At 44.6% G+C, this 20,666-nt stretch overlaps 3 protein-coding genes across 3 annotated transcripts; 2 read left to right on the plus strand and 1 right to left on the minus strand.

The window, feature by feature from the left end:
* Positions 1-6,484: 6,484 nt before the first annotated feature.
* LOC128270665 (pH-sensitive chloride channel 2) lies at positions 6,485-15,088 on the plus strand. Its single transcript, XM_053008076.1, has 8 exons — positions 6,485-6,978; positions 12,838-12,947; positions 13,040-13,125; positions 13,228-13,543; positions 13,615-13,773; positions 13,887-14,011; positions 14,096-14,467; positions 14,544-15,088. Exons 1-8 carry the CDS (start codon positions 6,485-6,487, stop codon positions 14,805-14,807), a joined length of 1,926 nt encoding a protein of 641 aa, XP_052864036.1. The 3' UTR covers positions 14,808-15,088.
* Positions 15,089-15,846: 758 nt separating this feature from the next.
* Positions 15,847-18,018, plus strand: LOC128272715 (fatty-acid amide hydrolase 2-A). Its single transcript, XM_053010581.1, has 4 exons — positions 15,847-15,870; positions 16,028-16,582; positions 16,668-16,792; positions 16,852-18,018. The coding sequence occupies exons 2-4, from the start codon at positions 16,047-16,049 to the stop codon at positions 17,757-17,759; spliced, it is 1,569 nt and encodes a 522-aa protein (XP_052866541.1). The 5' UTR covers positions 15,847-15,870; positions 16,028-16,046; the 3' UTR covers positions 17,760-18,018.
* Positions 18,019-18,206: 188 nt separating this feature from the next.
* LOC128273319 (BLOC-1-related complex subunit 6) lies at positions 18,207-19,359 on the minus strand. The gene is made up of 3 exons (XM_053011260.1): positions 18,973-19,359; positions 18,393-18,912; positions 18,207-18,334 (listed from the first exon to the last, which is right to left on the minus strand). The coding sequence occupies exons 1-3, from the start codon at positions 19,274-19,276 to the stop codon at positions 18,289-18,291; spliced, it is 870 nt and encodes a 289-aa protein (XP_052867220.1). The 5' UTR covers positions 19,277-19,359; the 3' UTR covers positions 18,207-18,288.
* Between the last annotated feature and the right edge of the window lie 1,307 nt (positions 19,360-20,666).

Raw genomic sequence — 20,666 nt, forward strand, 5'->3', positions numbered from 1 at the left:
CTGACGATGATAATTTGATGATAAATAAAAGAGTGACAAATCTGTGCCCAAACTAATATTTTGCATTGAGTTTCTGAGTGTTCTCTGTTTGCCATTAGTGCAGTTACTACAAATATGACGATTGATTAAGCTGACATCATGCTGAGCTTAAGTAATGGGTGATGCAAGTACATGTCAAGGATTTTACATGGATTTATACTATTCAAGCATAGAATTTTTTTTTCGGTGCTTTTTCTGATTACAGCAACACGATGTCCAAGCTTTAATCTGATTCTGAATATATTTTTAAAAACATCGTTGATGAAGCATTTAAATAATAATATCCACTACCATCCAGTATCGCCAAACGCTGCGCATTCACAATTACCTGCCATGAACTGTTTTCGCAACATATTAAAGTAATTGAAATAAGTTTTATTTGCTGATCTTCGAAACCTATTAAGGGGTTCTAACGAGGGCAAACAAACTCTATTGATCGTAAAGTTACTAATTCAGTTAATTCTAGCGGAAGTGCCAACATAATTTATGTCACGATTATTAACAACTTTTCGCTTCGATAGAATCATTCAACTCAATCCAGCCAAGACAAATTGCATTGCGCAAGATCCAATGAATAATTCCATACTTTGCCGTCCACTGTTAGCTTCCGCACCAAATGTGTATTAGCATGTTTCCCATTAATCAATGGATCGGAACCATTTAATTATTACGAGAAATTATTGACCCACGGCTACCGACAACTTCGTTCAAGGACAATCATCAGGCACTGTTCGCTGTGCATTGCCTCTCGCAAGGATCCTCGAAAGCGTTCAACGCTACAACGGCAAACCCCAATGCCCTTTCGTCGTTTATCAGCCAAGCATTTATTGTCATGCAGAGTGGAAGATTGCCTTACCGTAGCATTATCGCCATCTTCAAAGCCGCTCTTAATTAGTATTCACACCCTCGTAGGCGCAGGTGGCAATTTGCCTTGCGCATCACCTCTTGGGATGCCTTAATTAAACGGCAGGCAGGAGGCGATTACAAGTGAGTCAGTTGCTGCTGTCCTGCTAACCCAGACCCTAACCTCGAATCAAACTGGCCCACGCATCTGGCCGGATTCTCTGGCTCAAGTGATAAGGAACATAGAACTGCGAAAGAAAGGAAAATATTTAAACCCTGCAGCTCCCTGCCAAACTGTTTACCGGTTCGTTTGCAGTGTTCCAATATTGGCGCCAAATAGAGGTTGACGCAATTCCGCCAATCCGCGGCGCTCTTGAGCGGTTCTTTGCGACGGCGTCGGCGGCATCCGCCCCTTACTGTGGTCTCGGTCTAGGGTAAACTAATTATCGGCAACGATGGTAAACATTTATTCATGGCAGTCTAAACCACAATATTCGGTATCACACATGCGCCCGTGACAACTCTTTTGCGACCGGCCATACTGTGCTTACTTAACGCAAGATTTAAAGACCAAATAATTTGATACAAATCCCTGTGCGGTGCGCTTATCATCGCGCGCATGCGCACGTAGAGCACGTGTTTCAGTGCGAATGTTGCTAACAACAATCACACGTCGAATTTTCGGGTCGGAAGTCTACAGACTTTCACGTCCTTCATGAGCACAGATAAAGTTGTCAACAGCAGACGTTGGTTCCTGGTTTCGGGGGGGTGGAGGTGGTCCGCTAAATAACATGTTGTGTCCATTACATTGAACGAAGTGTAATAGTAAAAAATAGGCGCGAACAATCCAGATTTTTGCAGTATTTTCCCGACGTCGTGCGTTGCACGAGCAACGGGAAAACACATTCGTGAACAACCGGAACGTTTGATGAGCAAGTCTTGCTATCTTAAAAACATAAATGCGTAAATGATGTTAACTCTGTGTTGTTGCTGTCTTTGTCGTCCGTCAACATAAAGGTGTGCGTTGAAATTGAAAACATTGAAGATACGCCTTTTACAATTGACCAAATAAAATTATATCCAAAGTTTAACAATCCTTTGGTGCGGGTATGAGACGGATACCGGACAATTTATGACACGTTCGCGGGTTGATGGTCGGATTGTTCTATAGAGCGAGCTACGAAACAATTAAATAATGGGAGATTTCTTTATATAGTAAACAATGAAAACAATGTAATTTCTCGCATATTTCACAATAAAATTTTGCAAATTTGCCTATAAAACACTATACGTATTTAATTTCAATATCTTTCATGACTTCCAGTAATTATATGCTAGCATGGAAAATATTAAAACGCCCAGTCGCCTCTAGCAGTTTTATTCTGAATTTTTTAAACGCAATAAGTTCGTTGGTTTAAATAAGGGTAGAAGAAATAAGTAGTTCTAAAAAGGTAAAAATTATCTATAATTAAAATAATGCATACGCAACAATGTGGGAATTTAGATAACGTAATTTCCAAAATCTATGCAGGAACTTTCTGCACCCAGCCCAAAAGAGAGTTGTTAATTGAATTTGATCATCACAGCCAGTCACTCGCAAAAAGGCGAATCCAGACATATTCCACCTCAATGTTACTCTCTCCGAAATTTCACATCAGCCGTTCGCGACTAACACCTATTGGTTTTAGCTCCGGAGGATGGTTGATATAACAGTGGGCAACAGTCATATCCGTATTGCAACATTTGGTCTTCAGGTTTTCAGGATCTTAAACATTCTAAAGATGTTACTCAATCAAGCACTTGTTCCCAGGAATAGTGCACGTCAATGTTCCAAACAAACAAATGTTACGTTACGTTGTTTAGTCATTCTATCAACAGATTCCATATAAAACTCCTTTTTCTTGCAATTTCCGGTAATAGGATTGCACACACTTAAAATTTACAACTGTGCGCCACGCGAAACATCCTGCTCTTGAGTTATTAAATAAATTAATGAGTCGTGTTCTGAGATGTGCTTCATTATTCGTAGACAAACATCGGAAAAAAGCCATTCTTTTGATTTGAGACCGAGTTTTGAGCGACATTTCCATTATCGTGCAGGTCGATCAGTGCTGTTTTTCACAGGAAACATGTTTGGCGAACCGTTTTCATTATCAGTCCAATTCAAATCAAAACCAATCCACTTGAAGTACTCTCTTCGTATTTATTTTACCAGTGTGTCTCCTCACATGCCACCACTATTTCTTACTACACAGGATAATATGCATTAGAGTGGCTGATTTCTTGTATTTTTTTTATTTTTTTTTGTCGTTAATCCTTTCTTGCACATTCTCATCCTCTTTCAATTGGCAGCGGTTCGCGATGATCCACCTTCGATTGATGAAGATATCTATAATACGTAATGAAGATATCTATATCGAGTACAATCGATTTTGATTACCAACTTCTTGCGATTTGTGGCGGTGGAGCGTTTTGTATCGTTTATTTGCATTAGCTTTTATCTACCATATCACGAAGTTATTACCTTCATCCTCGTGTGTGTGAATCACGCTTCTTCATGAGAATTATTTACGATATACGCAAACATACCGTAAATTATGTCGTTAGACGTTTTTTTTTTCATTTCTATTGCAAAGTGGCAGGGTCACTATTATAGTAATAAAGTTGTCAGTTGTATCTTTTTAATCTGTTAGGTTTACAGTCTTAATCTGAAAAATGTACTACAAATATTCTACCTGAGGTGTCTATTACTCTTTGAAAACCAGAAACTCAATTTTTTACTTTTGCTGTGATCCGTGTTCTCGTATTTATGAACGATGTACTTTACAAATTTAATGGCAAGGTCTACTGAAGATATTTGTTTCAATCTTAACTTACTATTAAAGGTACAAGTTCAATTGGAAAACTGTGATTGGAATTATTTGTCTGTTCAATATTATGTCAGTCGGTTTACATGGCTCTATTGTGCCATTGCTGTGACGATGCTCAGGGGTATGTGTCACGATTTAACACATGCTCCACATCATGACCCCACTGGTTATCGTTTGCCCTATTTGTACTCGATGTGAATTACACCATCATGAACTGACAATTGCTTTTGGCAATTTTGTCTACGATGTAGCGCCCCATGTCCTTCGCAGCAAACTGGATGTGCTGTTACGTTTTTTGCGATGCGCAAGGTTTTTTCATAAAACAAATGTAAAGAAACGCACCGGGAATCGTGACCGACCCGAAATCCGTCACTGTCGCTGGGAGACGGTGATAATTTGATGCAGAACAAATAAGCCATCTAGGATCACAAGAATTTGTTTTTATTTAGGAAGCCACGACATGTTTTTTCAATAAACCTTTGCTTGTTAGTAACATTTTTCTTTTTTGCCCTTCTGTGTGGTCGTCAGTTTAGTAATTCGTGATAAATAGGTTTCTGAACTCGAGCCGCCTAACGAGACATCCTTGGAAGCGGTTAGTTGGCAGTCGGCGGCATTGCAAAGCGAATATGTTAAAGCAACGACAATGGGCTGTGTGTTGTGTATAGAATAATTCATACTCAATCGTTAGACACCGTTTGAAAAATAGAGGAATTTAAAAGACTAGCGTTTAGATTGATATGAAAACTATAACAATAATTAGCTAAAGAATAATCAATATCTTTGAATGCATGTTAACATTAGCTACCTAGTTTTTGGTTCATATTAATACTTTTTCTCTCTATATTTTACTACAGCATCAGCAGCTCATGATCTCTATCTCAGTTTTTTCATTCATAAAATACGTTAAGCCAATGGGCATCTAGGTGTCTAGGAGTGTATTGTTCAATGTCACAAAAGATGACTGATTCACGTCTTTCCCCACTAGTGCCGGTCAATTAAAACATGTTATCTCCTCAGGTGCAACTGGGGCAGACCTACGAAAGGAAGTAACCGCCATGATAAGGATGCTCCAATGATGAGCTTTTCGTCCACTTCCCACTGGATACACACAAAGTGACTGATACTTGCTCCGGTCATTGCAACATGCTTCGTCAATTAGGCAATGACGAGAAACCTGCGCAGTGTAAGAGGGGGAACGAAGACTCAAAACTCAAAACAACATTTTCCAACGAGTTACAAGATATTCATTCACGCTCACAACTTAAACTGCTAGACCCTTGATTCCACCTACGGTACTACTAGCCATTGGAGGTGGTTATTGTAAATGTTTAAAAAGCAAGAGTCTTCAAAGCGTTGATAGTAATAAAAATGTAAAGTCTTCGGCTTTGATTCATATTGACTTTAGTTATTAATTGTTATGTAAAATTAAGAGAAAGAAACTCAAATAACAAACTGTTATGATAGCTAAATTCCTTCGTTAACACGTTACAAGATGTTTGTTCCATAAATTCTCTCTTCTTGAGAACTACTGTATTTGAAAATTTGAATTTCACTGAAACCTTCCCTTGAAGAACTCTAAGGAATCTTGGGTTATTTTTAATTAGTCGTTAGGTTTAAGCATTTGTGTTTTCCATGTTCAATGGCGAATTGTTGATTCGAAACTTAATAGAAAATCGCCAGTTCTTTTTTGGCCAGAAGGTGTGAACAACGAGAAATTTCTAGAACTCTGGGCTGTGCTCACAATAATGCAAATACATTGTCTTAAATGTTCGTCTAACGAAGAAGTGCAACGCGATCACGCAGTAAAGGGGCACAATTGCGACGATCGCGTCCTGTTCTTGATAGCGTTGGAGGATGGAAAAACAGACTGTTTCGATGACGGAGCAATGGCCACTAACACACACACACATTGCACAAACGACCGACGCGACCGCATCTCGGATATAATCGGTTGGGCTCGGTGCTCCGCGGTTCAATAAGGAATCGGCGCTCGGGACCGACGGATCACGTGCGCGCGTACTCAAGTGCTCTGCAGTCGAAATCTTGCATCTTGGGCTCTAGGTTTTTCTATTAATTTGTGAAGTGGAAGAAATTGTTGCGAGCAACGATTGTCTATATTAGATCGAACGAAGAACAAGTGGTTCTCTTCGGGTGAAATGTGAGTGTGCTTAGTTCGTTGTGTTTTCTTGTGATTCGTTTACAAACGTTTTGGAGTGCCTATTCTCGCTCGGTGTCTGGTGCTCAAAGAAGTTTTCTTAGACGAAAATCTACGCCATACTGTGAGGGACCTTCAAAAGTGATCGTGCCGCACCGGTGAACTGGGCGGGCTTCGAAGAAACGAAACCTTTGCCGAGCAAAGGCGAACGAGGGTATACACAGCATCCAGTGAGTGAAGAAACGGTGTAGTTCGAACACTATGTGATTGATCCTTCCCAACGTCCGCGAAGTTTTACTTCCGGTCTCGTTTCGCCGTTATCGGGGGGAGGTCTCTCGTGTGGTGCGTAATGTGTGTGGTTCGTCACTGTAGCTAGTCGCCAGTTTAACCACCGCCAGGTATCTGGACCTCTAGTCCAGCAGGCAAACGGTAGGCAAATCAACTAGCCGAGGCAGCGAATCGTTCGACAGCGCCTCAGAAGGCAGCCGGAGAACGTAGAATAAAGTACACCAAATTAGTAGCAACGCTGCAAAACAGCGATCGCAAGGAGAAAAAACCCCACACACAGAGAGTAAAGATGAATTCTCAGGCAGCGGCAGCGTACGTGCTTCTGATATGCCTGCATGCTTTCGCGACGGCCGTGACAGCACAGGGTACAGTTGCCACTGCGCTGATGACGACGATAACGACGCCAATATCACCGCTTCCTTCGAGCACGTTGCCAGTGACGGCAGCATCCACATCCTCCGGATCGTCTGATGCTTTCCCCACGATACCGCCGGCCGCCCCAGTAACATCCAGTCTGCTCAATGAAACGGAAATAGTCGACCTCATCCAACTCGCGGGCACTCAGGTACCGTCGACGGATGCCGTAGTCGTTGTGCAGACGACGACGACGACGACGACCACAACGAAGCCGCGAACGACTCCTGATGGGGTTTCGCGCGACAACAACACCATGACGCCGGAGGAAATCCAGAAGCTGCTGTTACCACCGGCCAGAATCGAAGCCAGCATCCTGCATGTCAACACTACCGACGACGATCCTCTACACGCCAAGTCAAGCGGGACGTAAGTACTCCTTGGGGCAGTGAACAGAACTCAGGGGAGCCACAATTTTTCCTGATCATGATCATGAGTCGAAGCCGCACCAACTAGAAAAGCTTCGAACTTCCTTGACCCAGTAATACGACCAGTAATTCGTGTGTGATGCATTGGTGCCCCAGGAGCGGATAAAACAGTCACACCTGTTGTGCAATGCCGCCATCGGTGATTCACTACAGGCAAACAGGGAATCTCACGATGAAAGTCACACATGTGCGCAACCGGTCTCTCTGATCACCTTACGGCATCGTGGACGGCGGGGAGGTTTTATCTTGCGCGTAGAAAGCAAATAGAAGCGAATTTCTTGGTGCGCTTCCTCCCGGTGGATAGCGGCAGTAAACTGGAGACCGTCTGCCACCGTTTGGTCGCTGATAACAACCTGCTGGCGATGGTAATCATGATGTAGGTGGCGGCACGTTTCTCGAGGCTTTCGAACGAAACGGAAAACGTCTAACTTATCAGTTTGTTTGGCTAGGTAAAAGAATAACCAATTGTTTGGCGCGCTGTTGACCCAAACGCTCTCTTAATTGCGGCCCGGTAGTGATCGTGTCAACAAACGCTAGTGATGCCTCCGAGCTACCGAAGTGTTGACCGTGGAACTATCACGCGTAGAGGTTAAACTTGGTTGTGACGCTTTCATGAACCGCCAATCCTAAGCCCTGAACATGTTCCAGAGCAAGATTTCCATTAACACCTAAGCATCAGTTCACTGTAACACCGTACGTATCGATTTGTGGCCATGTTTCGCGACGCGATGAATGATAAAAGGGAGCACCCTCACATGATCCTTTTCAGGCACCCATTAGTGACAGAAACGCGAGGTGTTGCATCCTAACCGGGAACGTTCCCCAAGAAACAGTAAGCGGAACATCGGAGAGCACGCCAGATATGGGAATCAGTTTCGTGGTGCTAGGTCGGGCAAATAGTGTTCAGAACAAACCATTCTACATTGTCGGGTTGTGGGTATTTTGTTTCAACAAAACCAAACGAATATGAGATGCCGTGATAAAGGTAGTTCATTGAAGTACATTCGTACATTCGTATTCGTAGTACACGTACATTCATCTCACTATTTTCGGAAACTTGGTTCTCCTCTGGCTAAAAATTCTAGCCAAATCACGAACTCAGTGTGAGTCGATTGGCATAACAGAACAGCTACGGTTGGCAAAAACGATGAGAGCATCTTTTGAGTGTTTTTTTAATGGTGAGTTTGGCAACAACCTGGAAACAGGCCCGATCGGACCGGTGATCAAGATACCGCGACGTGCTCCACCGAGTCTCGGCAATCCATAATGGAGTGTTTGTGTTTGACTTGTCCGGGCGATACGTGCGATAAAATCGAAACCAATAATGCACACGCGTTCAATGGCGTCTTGCGCGGTTTTGAACTGGGAGGCATCTTGCGGGGTGGCAACGGAGGCATCTTGCGAGGAGAATATGTCGCAAACCGCCACTATGAAGAGAGAACGGAATCTAATGAACCTAGCAGCGAAACACCTGAGCAAAACCTGCGGCTCCGTTAGACGCTAAACACACCGCCGTGCGTGTGCATCACCTGCCCCGAAGGCGTTGTGACATTGAGCTTGATCCGAGCCACGGTGCGTTCTACGATAAACACAAGACGTTGGGTGCGAACGCACCCAAGACGTGCAGTGTGGCCCGCAAAATGCACTTTGCTCTCGGCGGAAGTGGCGGATGCTTAGGGCTTGGGCTTGTTTGATTTACGGCGGCGTTTGTGGAGCAATATTGAAGCAAAATGTCTTCGTTACGTACCAGCTTCGGGAGCGGGTATCGAACCGGTTTTTGGCCTTTTTTCCTTCCGGCGTAGTTCGACACGAGCACGGTGAGGATGTGGAGTCCCGCGAGGAGATCAGGAGGTCAGCGAAAGCTGTTACTAACAAATTGGGTATAAATTAAAAGAAGCTATTTTCGCACGGCGGTTGAAGAAACTCATAGCCTTGGTTTGTCATTTTTACGTAAAATATTCTTTTGTTTGAAGATAAGAGTTATGAAGCTCACGTGTTTGGGTCGTAAAATAGACTCTGCCTCTTGAATAATCTGCCAAACGTCCATTGACTTCTTTCTTCTATCTTTCGATGCGTGTATGATCCTGTTTATTATATGATTTCTTCTTTTAACCAGGTTTTTACAAAGTTCTGGGAAAAGGTAGATAAGTAAAATTACTCTTTTAGTTTAATTGGAAGGATATTTAAAAGATTGAACTGGAATGGGGTCACATGAACAGAAGACAGAAGAGACAATCATCTCACGTCATTATTTACGAGTTGATGAAATTAAGACACAAACGATCGGTAATTCAATCTTGGTCAATTTCGAAGAAGTGTCACATTTGTTAAGAAGAAAACAGAAAATCCTGTGTTTCTTCTCGTGGCAGTGGCAAATTACATCCCATGTTGGCCCAATCGGGCAACTCGTGTCACACTTTGGGAACCTCCAGTGATTATTTCAACGACATGATTTCTCGCTCGGCGAGTCGGAAACCCAATTGAAAAATCGTGCCGAAGGTGAGAGGATAAGTAAATGCGATAATTTTCAAACCGTTTTTCAAAGAACGAAACAAAACAGAAAACAAATCGTTAATGCATGACCGATAAACACATCGCTCCTAGTCCCGCTTGCGTTGAGTTTCCGAACGTGATCATCGCGAGGAGATCGTTCCCGTACCGTTTTGCTCCAGCTTTCAGCAATTGGCAGAGCACAAGATGCAGGCTATGGAAATGCAGCAACGGACTACACGTGGTACCAGTGCGCAAAACGGTGCACGCGAGAAACGATTTAAATTACAATAGTTTGAGCACGTGAGGATCTCTATTGCTCATTCCACGACAAATATGATTGAATAGGATTTGTTGGTTTAGGCAAATCTCTTGGAGGAGAACAACAAGTTACAACACTGCGAACGCCTGTAGCCAATTTATGTTGAAGGAAATGGCGTTATGTTTTGATTCCTCTTGGACTATCCGCGATCTTGAAAACTGGTTCTACCGGAAGTATTTTTACAATGCTACCCTTGTGCTGCGAACGGGATTCCTAATGAGTCGATCGACTCTTATGATGGGCTCTCCTCTTGAGACGCTTTCATTTTGTTTTTATTCACTCTTTAAACGGCCTTGATTGTTCGGTGAGCACATGGTTCCCAAAGGCATACCGCCAACAACAAGGTAGGTGCGTATGTGACCCGCTACGGAACCAGTAAATCACGAGCCACGGCTGCAGACCACTTGCGGGCCAAGTACGTCGAGGTGCTTGTGAAAAGTAAATAACCTCACGGCGGATGGTAATTGGTTAAGCGTTTTAATACCTCCCGATCACCGGGTGCCCGCTCGATTATTGGCCAAGTTAAGCGGCCACTTACTACTTACATCGAACAGGAGCTCAAATGCGGATGTCATACGAGGCATTAGAGGGACCGTCCTTGCAGACCAGCGTGGTTTCCAAAAGCAACTGGAACTTATAATGGATGTTTTACTTTGTCCAAAAACAAGTTGGAAACATTCTTGAGAACGAGTAAAACATTTGCTTTCGTTAGAGTGTTCATTCTATCGCTCACTAGATCTTGTATCTAATTAGTACATTTTATGTTAAGAGAGTGTAAATCCGTCTCGATCCCCGTCACAATTTTCAGTTATGCTTATTACCAGGTTACGTGATCGTCAATGCAATAGTTTCGACAAATGAGTACATGCAGTAGCAACAATCCGGGAGCAACAATTTATCACTCACTTTAAAATGAGCGAAAAATTCGATGACTTTATTAAATCTGCGAACGTGTGATAATTGCATCAGGGACATAAAGTGAACACCCGGTGCAGCACTGATACCGCATGTAAATGGGTCCCAAAACGTGTTGCGCACGTTTTTCGCTGCCGTGAACCGTGTGGGTGGACGACGACGACGACGACGCTTGGCCGATTCAATTACGAACGATGGCCGACCGATCGGGTTACTGACTAGTACCTCCTCTTAACCTCTCTCTCTATCTCCCTGTATTGAGGACCTTGCAGTCGACGGGGCTCACTTCGACCGGTGCATACTAAGTGCACTCATTTGCCTCACGCGCCTTATGCACGCACTTCAGGCCAGACCATACGACCTTGCACTTGGCCTCACGGGAGTGTCGCAGAAGAAGGCGAAGGGCGCGATTTTGTGTTTGACTTATGTTATTTTTATGACCATCTCAATATTATAGTTCTCGTCGCTTGCCCACCGTTTTTTGTTGGAGAATTGAATAATCGATTAATTTTTATGTCATCGCCGGGTGAACCGATTGCATATTGCCCACTCGCCTGATCGTAAATAAATTCACACGCCGGTGTCAATTAGATGATCGACGCACGCACGATTTAATCGTAAATCTCGTCGTCAACGTCGTGGTCGTTTTTAATTCGCGTAAGACGGTGGCGAATCAGCCAAAAGGGAGCCCACGTAACAGCTACGAAAGGAATAAATCAACAGCTGATTGAGGCCATGCATGAAAAACTCTAGCCGGAACCGGTAACGTGTTCGCCGTGTAATTAGTGAAAACGGAAATGGTAGGGTTTTTTTATTATAACGAGAGTGTCCCATACTTCACCCTTTTTATATCATATGTTTTTGGAATAATGCGTTTAAATGTTTATATTTATCTTTTGGGATATTAAAGGCTGTACCGTGTGTGGTCGTGCCAAACTTCGGTTCTAGAATCTAGTCAAATTATTTGGACGAATGAATCAATCAACGAATCACTTTCGATTGTGTATACTCTAAGGCAGTTGTTGGCCAAAGAACGGAAGACTTCAACCAGACAGTAAACAGCGAACCCGTTGTCAAATATTTATTCCGTCATTTGAGATGATTTTTAAACACATTAAGATGCGTTCCAAATCAGAGTGGCGGAGCGATCTTTGTTCGGTTTTTATGACGACTTACAGGCAACGTAAAAACGTCTTATTTGTAGAGTTCCTACACGTGGTTTACCTTCGTTGAAAGAGACCAGAGAGTTCGACCAAATAAAACCTGCCATTCTTACGATTCAAGAGAGCGAATGATGATGATGATGATGATGGTCACTACGATGGTTGTTGTTGTTGCTGTTGTTCTTCCTCAATGGCGCACCCATTTCGCTGTCTGGTGATGCTGCCGTTTCGCCTTCGAAACAAAATAATCTTCGTTTGATGTTGCCCCGAACCGTTTCAGGGACCCGAAAAGTTCAACATCTTTCGTTTACGCGTTTCTCGAATTTCCTAGTTCAGCCTTCCGCTCGTTACAATCCGATTGCCGCCAAGATGGAGCTACACAGAACCACAGATAGACAGTGGAGGACATTACGTTTGGCCGGATGAAGGAGTTTCTGCGCGCATAATAAAGCCATGAGCTGTGTAAGAGGTGGAAGGTATGGGAGTCAGGAAACTTTATTAACCTATTAGCGGCAAAATAAACAAGGTCATCGGAACTGGTAAGCATTGAACTTTTTCCGTCGCAATGCCACGGCAAATCCGGCCAACCCAGTTTAACGAATGCCAGCGACGACGGTGAAGACGAACGTCGACGACGATGGTAATGATACATTCCGGGGCCGATGGGCTCGTTGAGAATGTTGGCCTCGCAATGTTCCGATTGTCTTGAGGAAGATACAAATAATGTTGTAATTGCATATTTCTACCTTCACCATTTTAGTGGCCCATTTTATGTTTATTGTTTTTGTGTAGCCATTCTCATACAAATTGCACCAACATCTACATCTATTTGTGCCTATTTGCGACTCCCATCTTTAATTGGAGCAATTAAAGTTACAGAATTTTTATACAATATTCTCTGGTTCTCTAGGGAGTCCGAATGCCCAACGTTGGAAGGCGCTGATCAGCTATCGCAAACGCAACTACTCACACGATTAACGCACGTTTGTCGCTACGATCGCCTGGAACGACCGAAAAGAGGTTAGCTTTTGAGTGCGGAAAAAAATAGCTTGTAGACTGCCCTTCGTGCGCGCCCTTCAAACACTCATAAAACCTCTTTATTATTATCCTAGAATCACTAAACGGTACCAACCAACCGGTGAAGGTCTACGCACGCGCGTACATTTATTTTATGCAAAATTTGGAAGCTCACGATCTGGTAAGACGCCATTCTCAAGGAACTTCTGGTTTTCGGCCGGTGTGACCTTACGGCTAGCTAATTTCCTAATCCGTCCTTATCCGGTTTCGTGGCGACATTTAGCAATTCAAAATCCACGCCCTGCTGCAGTTCCGGTACGTCGACTCGCGATTGGTATTCAAAGAGGTGGCACCGAATCGGACGAAGCCGATCATGGGCGAGCAGTCGCTGCGCGATTTGCTCTGGGTGCCGCACGTCTTCCTGGCGAACGAGCGCAGCTCCGACATACTCGGCACAGCCGAGAAGGACATCCTCACATCGATCTCACCCGATGGGACGGTGATCGTTTCGACTCGAATCAGCGCCACGCTGTACTGCTGGATGAACCTTCAAAAGTTCCCCTTCGACGAGCAACACTGTTCGACCGTGCTGGAAAGCTGTAGGTTAATGATCGCCCCTTTCTTTTAATGTCTTCTCTTTTCAATAATGGGTTGTTTCGTTGTGCCACAGGGATGTACAATAAAGACGATCTGGAGCTACTGTGGGAACACAAGTCGCCCGTGACCCTGGCACCAGAACTGCACCTGACGGAGTATGTGCTCCTGGATATGTTCACGAACGAAACAGTGATCAATGCGGACCTGAGTGATCTGCGACATGGCGCATTCGGTAGGTGAAGATGCATCTAGAGCTTGATGTCATACAAATCATATGAATATAAATATGGTACACAGTATGTGTTTTGAGGAACAACATTTTGAATTACTTACTTTTGCTTTCAGCTGGTAATTACAGTTCGCTCAGCTTCACAGTTCACTTGGCGAGAGAGATGGGTTTCTACATGATGGATTACTTTATTCCCTCGATAATGTTGGTCGCAATCTCTTGGGTCACGTTCTGGCTTCAGGTTGGTGAAATGTTTTAAAGCATACTACTTACTACTACTTAAATATAATAATAATAATTTAATAAAATATTAAAACTCTTTCAGGCTGACCAGTCGGCGCCCCGAATCACACTTGGCACAAGCACTATGTTGACGTTTATTACTCTGGCCTCGGCTCAGGGCAAGACACTGCCAAAGGTGAGCTATATCAAGGCGTCGGAAATCTGGTTCCTCGGCTGCACCGGCTTCATCTTCGGCAGTCTGGTCGAGTTTGCGTTCGTCAACACGATCTGGCGTCGGAAGCGCAACGTCGAGGTGAAGAAGGTGAACAGTAAACACGTGCTGAAGCAGGCCCTTACTCCCCGCCCGGCCCGGAAGGAAATGAGCGGCTTGCATAAGTCGCACTCCTGCACCAGTTTGGCTGATTCAAACACCAGTGCTTCGAACAACTCCTTCAACAATTACCTTACTGTGCATGTATGTGTCTATGTTTGTGTTTTCCATGACCTGTAGAATGTTAAAAAAACGTTAAAAAACTCCATTCCTCTCGTAGGCTATTCCGCAGAACAACACCAACAGTAACGTCCCGATAATTATGACGACAGATGCCGACAAGGTAGTCGGAAAATCGAACGGAAATATTTCGATTCAGGTTGACGAGCAGACCGGAAACGATGGCACCGCGAACGGCAACGGCTGGACGACGATGACCCCACAGCAGGTCGCAATTTGGATCGATAAACGTTCACGGTTCGCCTTCCCGGTCGCGTTCGTGATCTTTAACATTTTCTACTGGACGTTCGTTTATTACGTTTAAAAAATTGCAAACAATGCTCGACGATGCTAACGAAACGAAAGATCACAGCATGCAGAAGATGCGGAAGATTTCAATTAATTCAAAAACGATCGCTTCGTAAGAGTTGCCAGATAGTATTCTGAGCATGGCAATCCGTGGTACCGCACTCCTGGTTGCCTTGCTCGCCGCTTCACAACAATCCACGGTGCCGAAGATTAAACCTCTTAGCAAAGTATTATTTATTGATTGATATCTCCAAGATACACTGTGCATATTATGTAAAACAAATAAACGTTTAATGATAAGACCCTACCGGCATCACAATCGTATGGTTTATTTTCGTCAATCTTTTTAAACTAAACCTTTTTTAACTAAACAAACAATGATAGCAAAGCTCAAAGAATAACACACTCACATCATTTACAAGTTTTGGTCTCTTGATTCGATAAGAATGAAAATGATTATCAATATAGTTTTACAATATCATTTATACGTGACCCATTTCTTAGAATCATATACTTCTGTTATTCTACTCACAAATATCTTAAGTTAACGTTATTATTTGTAAAAAACACTCTAAATGGGCCTAGAACAATGAATTGATAAATGTTTGTCAGTTCTATAAACTAAATTATTTTTCTGCCAAATGGGAAAAACGTGGAAATGTGTCCCTAGAACGGAAACTTGTTTCCTGTCGGGTGTTGGTCTCCTCTAGAATTTCTGTTTCCACACGTCACTTTTCGATCAACCCAATGATTTGTGGTTTTGTTTACCATTTCGCCTGGCCGAGCTTTTATTCGACTTTGCGCGATTATATCCGGCCGAAACGCACACATGCTCATCGAATAACCCAAACACCTGTCAAACTGCTACCGGCCTACTTTGCCGTTTGTCGAGTCATTGCTTTGTGGTTGTGGCCATCGTTTCTCTAAACATATGCGCAACTCGAATTTGCCACTTGGCTTCGGTCCACGGAACACGGGTGAAAGCGTCGAAACAGCAAACTTTTCTTACTACAGTTATTCAAAAAAGTCGGCCCTCGTCGAACAGTAAACCGTAACCCTGCAACGATTAGGATATCAAGGTAATCAAACACGAAAACATCCTCTTGGTGACGTCAAACTCCTCGCCAGTTTCAGAACCCAGCATTAGTGCGCAGAAACTAGACTTTCACCAATCCATCAGCAGCGACTTTATGGATCAAGTTTTCTAATCAAGTTTCGGTCCCTCCGCTTTTTTAGGAAATCAACAGCCGACAACATGGCACGGTCCCGAGTGATGGTGCGCCTGTTTGCCATTTTTCACTTGCTGATCGACAAGATTCTTACCGTGATCCTCAAGCGGTTCTGGGGACCCAGCAAACAGCGATGTCCAGCGTTGCAACGCAAGCGCATGATCGTCACGTACAGTGCGGTCGAACTGGCCAGAATGATTCGCCAGCGCGAAGTTTCTTGCTACGAAGTGGTCAGTGCTTTTATCGACCGGCTGAACGAGGTGAACCCGCTGATTAACGCCGTTCTAGACGGTCCGTTCGTGGACGCTCTCGACGAAGCCCGGCGCATCGACGAACAGTTACAACAAGGTTTGATCGGCGAAACGGAACTGGCGGCCAAACCGTTCCTCGGAGTACCGTTCACGACCAAGGACAGTACGGCGGTCAAGGATCGGTTGCACACGCTCGGGATCCTAGCCCGGCGCACCGTTAGGTCCAACAACGATGCCGAATGCGTACGATTGATGAAGGAAGCGGGCGGCATTATCATCGCGACCACGAGCATTCCAGAAATTAACCGCTGGTAGGTTTATGACCCTTTTGGGAGAACTTAACACAGGTCAGAGAACTTAACAGGCATAACCGAGGGATGCTTTTTCGCTTTGTAGGCAAGAAACACGGAACAACATCATTGGGCAGACGAACAATCCTTACGACAATCGGCGCACCGTGGGGGGATCGAGTGGCGGCGAAGGAGCCCTTTTGGCCGCCTGTGCCACTGCGATTGGCTTAGGTAAGGAGTGCTGCAGTGGCAAAAAAAGAGCTGTCTTTAAGTTTCATCTCAACCCCTAGGAACCGATATTGGAGGTTCGATACGGATGCCGGCATTCTACTGTGGCATTTACGGTCACAAACCAACAACGGGAGTGGTCAACACTCGTGGTTGCTCGCTTCGTACAGGCCGGGAGCCCTCCACCATGGTCGTTGCTGGGCCGATGACACGCTACGCGACCGATCTACTGCCCGCCATGAAGGTCCTTGTCGGTCCGCAAACAGCAGCCGCCCTCAGACTGAACGAACCGACGGATATACGCAAACTGCGGTACTTCTTTATCGACGAATCCGGGGACATCAAGTGTAGTGCCGTGCAGCCGCAGCTGAAACAGGCGATGAGTCGCGTCGTGCAGCACTTTGCAACCAACGTCGTGCCAGAAACCGGAGTCCGGCGTGTGAAGTTGATCGGAACCGACCATACGACCAACATGTGGCGGTACTGGATGACACAGGAACCGGCCAACTTTGCTACACTGCTCGGCAACGGGAAACCGGTCAAACCGTTGGTGGAGCTGCTCAAAAAGCTCACTGGCCGCAGTGATTTTACGATGGCATCAGTCTACTCGCTAATGGACACGCTGCTACCGCAAGAACGTGAGGATGTGATGAGAGAGCTGACGCGTCGCTGCGATCAGGAGCTGACCGAGCTGCTGGGGGATGATGGAGTACTGTTCTATCACAGCACCACGCACACCGCCCCTTACCACTATGCCGCGTTTATAAACGTTTACAACTTTAGCTACTGGTGTCTGTTCAATGTGTTGCACGTTCCGGCAACGCAGGTGCCGCTGGGTCTGGATGCAGATGGCTTACCGCTCGGAATACAGGTGGTGGCGTCGCGAAACCGCGATCGCCACTGTCTGGCGGTGGCCGAAGAGATTGAGCGAGTTTTCAATGGGCACATTCCACCGTTTCTTGTTGAATAAGTGCCAGTAAGTGATCAGTAATCAGAGCCACATGGTCAGTAGGGAGAGGATTAATTTATTAACAATCAGGACACTTTACGGAAATCTCTGTCGTGAGAGGCGCTGGCTCGGCTAAGTCCAGTGGAGCAACCACAATTGCTCTCTAAGCATCGGATGCACAACTGGCGTTTTCGCTGTCCTCTCCCGATCCTCTCTTTGGTATGGTTATTATATATTTATTTCATATCGTTAGTCGGTGTTTCTCTTTTTTGTCGTTAAATATAAAACAGTAATGATAAACTAAACGCCGTGCGTTTCTTGTTAACCGCTATGTTCATGGCGCAATCGTCAGTAAACGAACCAAAAGGTGGGAGTCCGGAGCTAAAATAGTTACCCTAAAGCACACTAAAAGAAAATACTTTTTTCACAGAGAATCGCTTGAATTGCCGAGGCCGAACGTGCCGTTGCCGTGTTGGCAGACGATCCTCTGGTAATCGTCAACGCGACTGTAACAAGGAATGTGTAACGTTTTTGCCCACACGTCGCCTTGCTAGAGGTTGCTTTCAAGCATGTCGACTAGTCGTTTGATTTCGCGGCTAAAAACAAAAACGGTAAATAACAAGTATGCCGAATGCCCTCGTTGTCGATACCTACATGCGCACTGCTAACGCTTCCGCCGGTTTAATCGTTTTAGAGATCTCCTCCGCCTTTGCCATGATCGTGTACATGCACTTTATGTTGGCGTCCATGCAGTCCGTCAGCTTCGTTACGGCGTTCTTGTAGATCTCCACGTTGTCCGCAGTGATCGCCGAGATCGAGTGCAGCACGCTGCACAAACTTTCCGACAGATTGTCCACCAAAGCGGCCAACGCTTGGGCCTCCCTTTCGATTTCGTTCAGCACGTTCGGATCGACGGAGGAGCCACGTTCGGATCGACCCCCGGAATGCCCCCGAAAGGCGCCGCTTCCGGGAAGCGCAAGATGCGCGATGCCACTGGGGCCCGCCGTTGCCGCCGACGGGGTGCTCTGGCGGGAGCTGGACAGGTTGCAGGAATCTTTCCGCGTAACCGTCACCGGACTGGCAAGCTTTATTTTGTACTCCAAGTTTTCTGCTACAAAGTGTGTCATGTTACCGTCGACGCGAACCGTTCCTTCCAGATTGTACGGGAAGGAAGCTGCGGACGGAACGGAAAGGGTCAATACATCGTGCGAGGATTGCTCAGACGTAAGCTTACCTTTCCGACTATCGCAAACAAGCGAATCGGGTCGCTTTTTCGTCTGCGATGAGGACGACGAAGAAGACGATCCGTCCGGTTGGTTTCCGTTGCTGGCTCCCCCGTCCGTTTCGTCTGGCCCGGGACCAGCGAAAAGGTTGTGCGTATAGGCGATTTCGCTGTACGATTCGGTCATCGCTGTGAGTGGTCCGTCGCAGGGATTCTCTGGATCCTGGCATTCGTGATCGTCCATCGGTTCGTCGCTCCGGAGTACGGTCTGATCCGCATCGAACGGGTTTCTTCGCCGATTACGGTGGTCCGTCATTGTTGCGTTCGTTAAATCACCTTTCTCCTAATGATACTTTTGCAGTGCAATTTGACTAGATAGTTTCCCCCATGATGGTGGCTTTCATGGTGTTGGCGAGACAAGTATACTTTTATTACATGCTGCACACAGTCTTTTCGTTATTTTGCACTACAAAATAATCACTTATGTACAAGGATTTGTTTTGATTTCATACAATCCGTCAAAGGGGAAGAAATGTCAAACGGAGGAGGACTGGAGTGCGTTTAGTTGTTTTGTGGTCCAAGCGGTTTTTGAACTATATTCCGTCGAAGAATAAAAATTGAACAAAGGAACGAGTTAGCAAAAACAATTTGCTGTTGGATTGAAATAATTGAGGGGGGGTTTTACGGACTCAATTGAGCAGATAACAGAGCAGATAACAGAGCAGATAACAGCTGAAGTATTCACGATATTGACTATGACTCACGACAAAGTTAGCTGGTTCCAAGAACGATTATCAATTAAAAACGATTCAAGTAAAATGTAACGTTCAAGCTAAGTAACGCAAACATATTGCACAATGAGTAAGGCACAATTTTCGTATATTCGTATAGTAAGATTCCAGATTAGCTGGCAATGAAAAGCCCGTCGTGCTAAATTGCTAGAACAAACTTAATATGGTTTATTTTCATTCTCCATATCGTTCTTATTCACTTAAATGTTTTAAAACATTTCGTTCTTAAATCGGTATTGTTAATTTGTGTTGTTTGCAATTACCTTGCGATCAACGTGAAAAAACGTGAAATTTCCATTTTTTAAACGTGACGCATACATACACACACACACACACACACACACATACGAACACATTTTTGCTCAGCATCCTCAAGCTGGGGCCAGACGAAGCGTAAAAGAGAGCATAAAACTAATTTATAATGTCAAATCGTTTGCGCTTATGTCAAACCCTTTATGCCTTTTGACATAAGCGCATACTGGAGGGCCACACGAAGTGAAAATAACGATTTGACATTAATCTTTAACGTCAAATTGTTTATGAGTCTGCGGATTCATATACGATTTGACATTTTTACGCTCGCCCTGGCCCTCCAGATAGAAAAATGTCGAATGTAATTGTGCAATGTGTCGAATCGTAATTTCAATTTACACGGATTACTTCTGTTAAGGAATTTGCACGGAATATTTAATATTTAATTTGGAATATTTTCTTAGCAGCCAAATCGTTACGTGTGGACCGGCGCAGAGAAACGAGAAAAAAGAGAGAATAGAAAAAACATCGACTATCTCGCTCTAGCATGCTGTCCCCTTTCCCGTTCGGCACTTGGTCATTTTCTGTTAAGAAAGGTATGGTTCAAAAGTCAGATTTTCATGTTTTCTTATTTTACTTTTTTTTTTTTTTGGGAAGAGCCCG

The sequence above is a fragment of the Anopheles cruzii genome, chromosome 3 (assembly GCF_943734635.1).
Source record: "Anopheles cruzii chromosome 3, idAnoCruzAS_RS32_06, whole genome shotgun sequence".
In the NCBI taxonomy this organism is placed as follows: domain Eukaryota; kingdom Metazoa; phylum Arthropoda; class Insecta; order Diptera; family Culicidae; genus Anopheles; species Anopheles cruzii.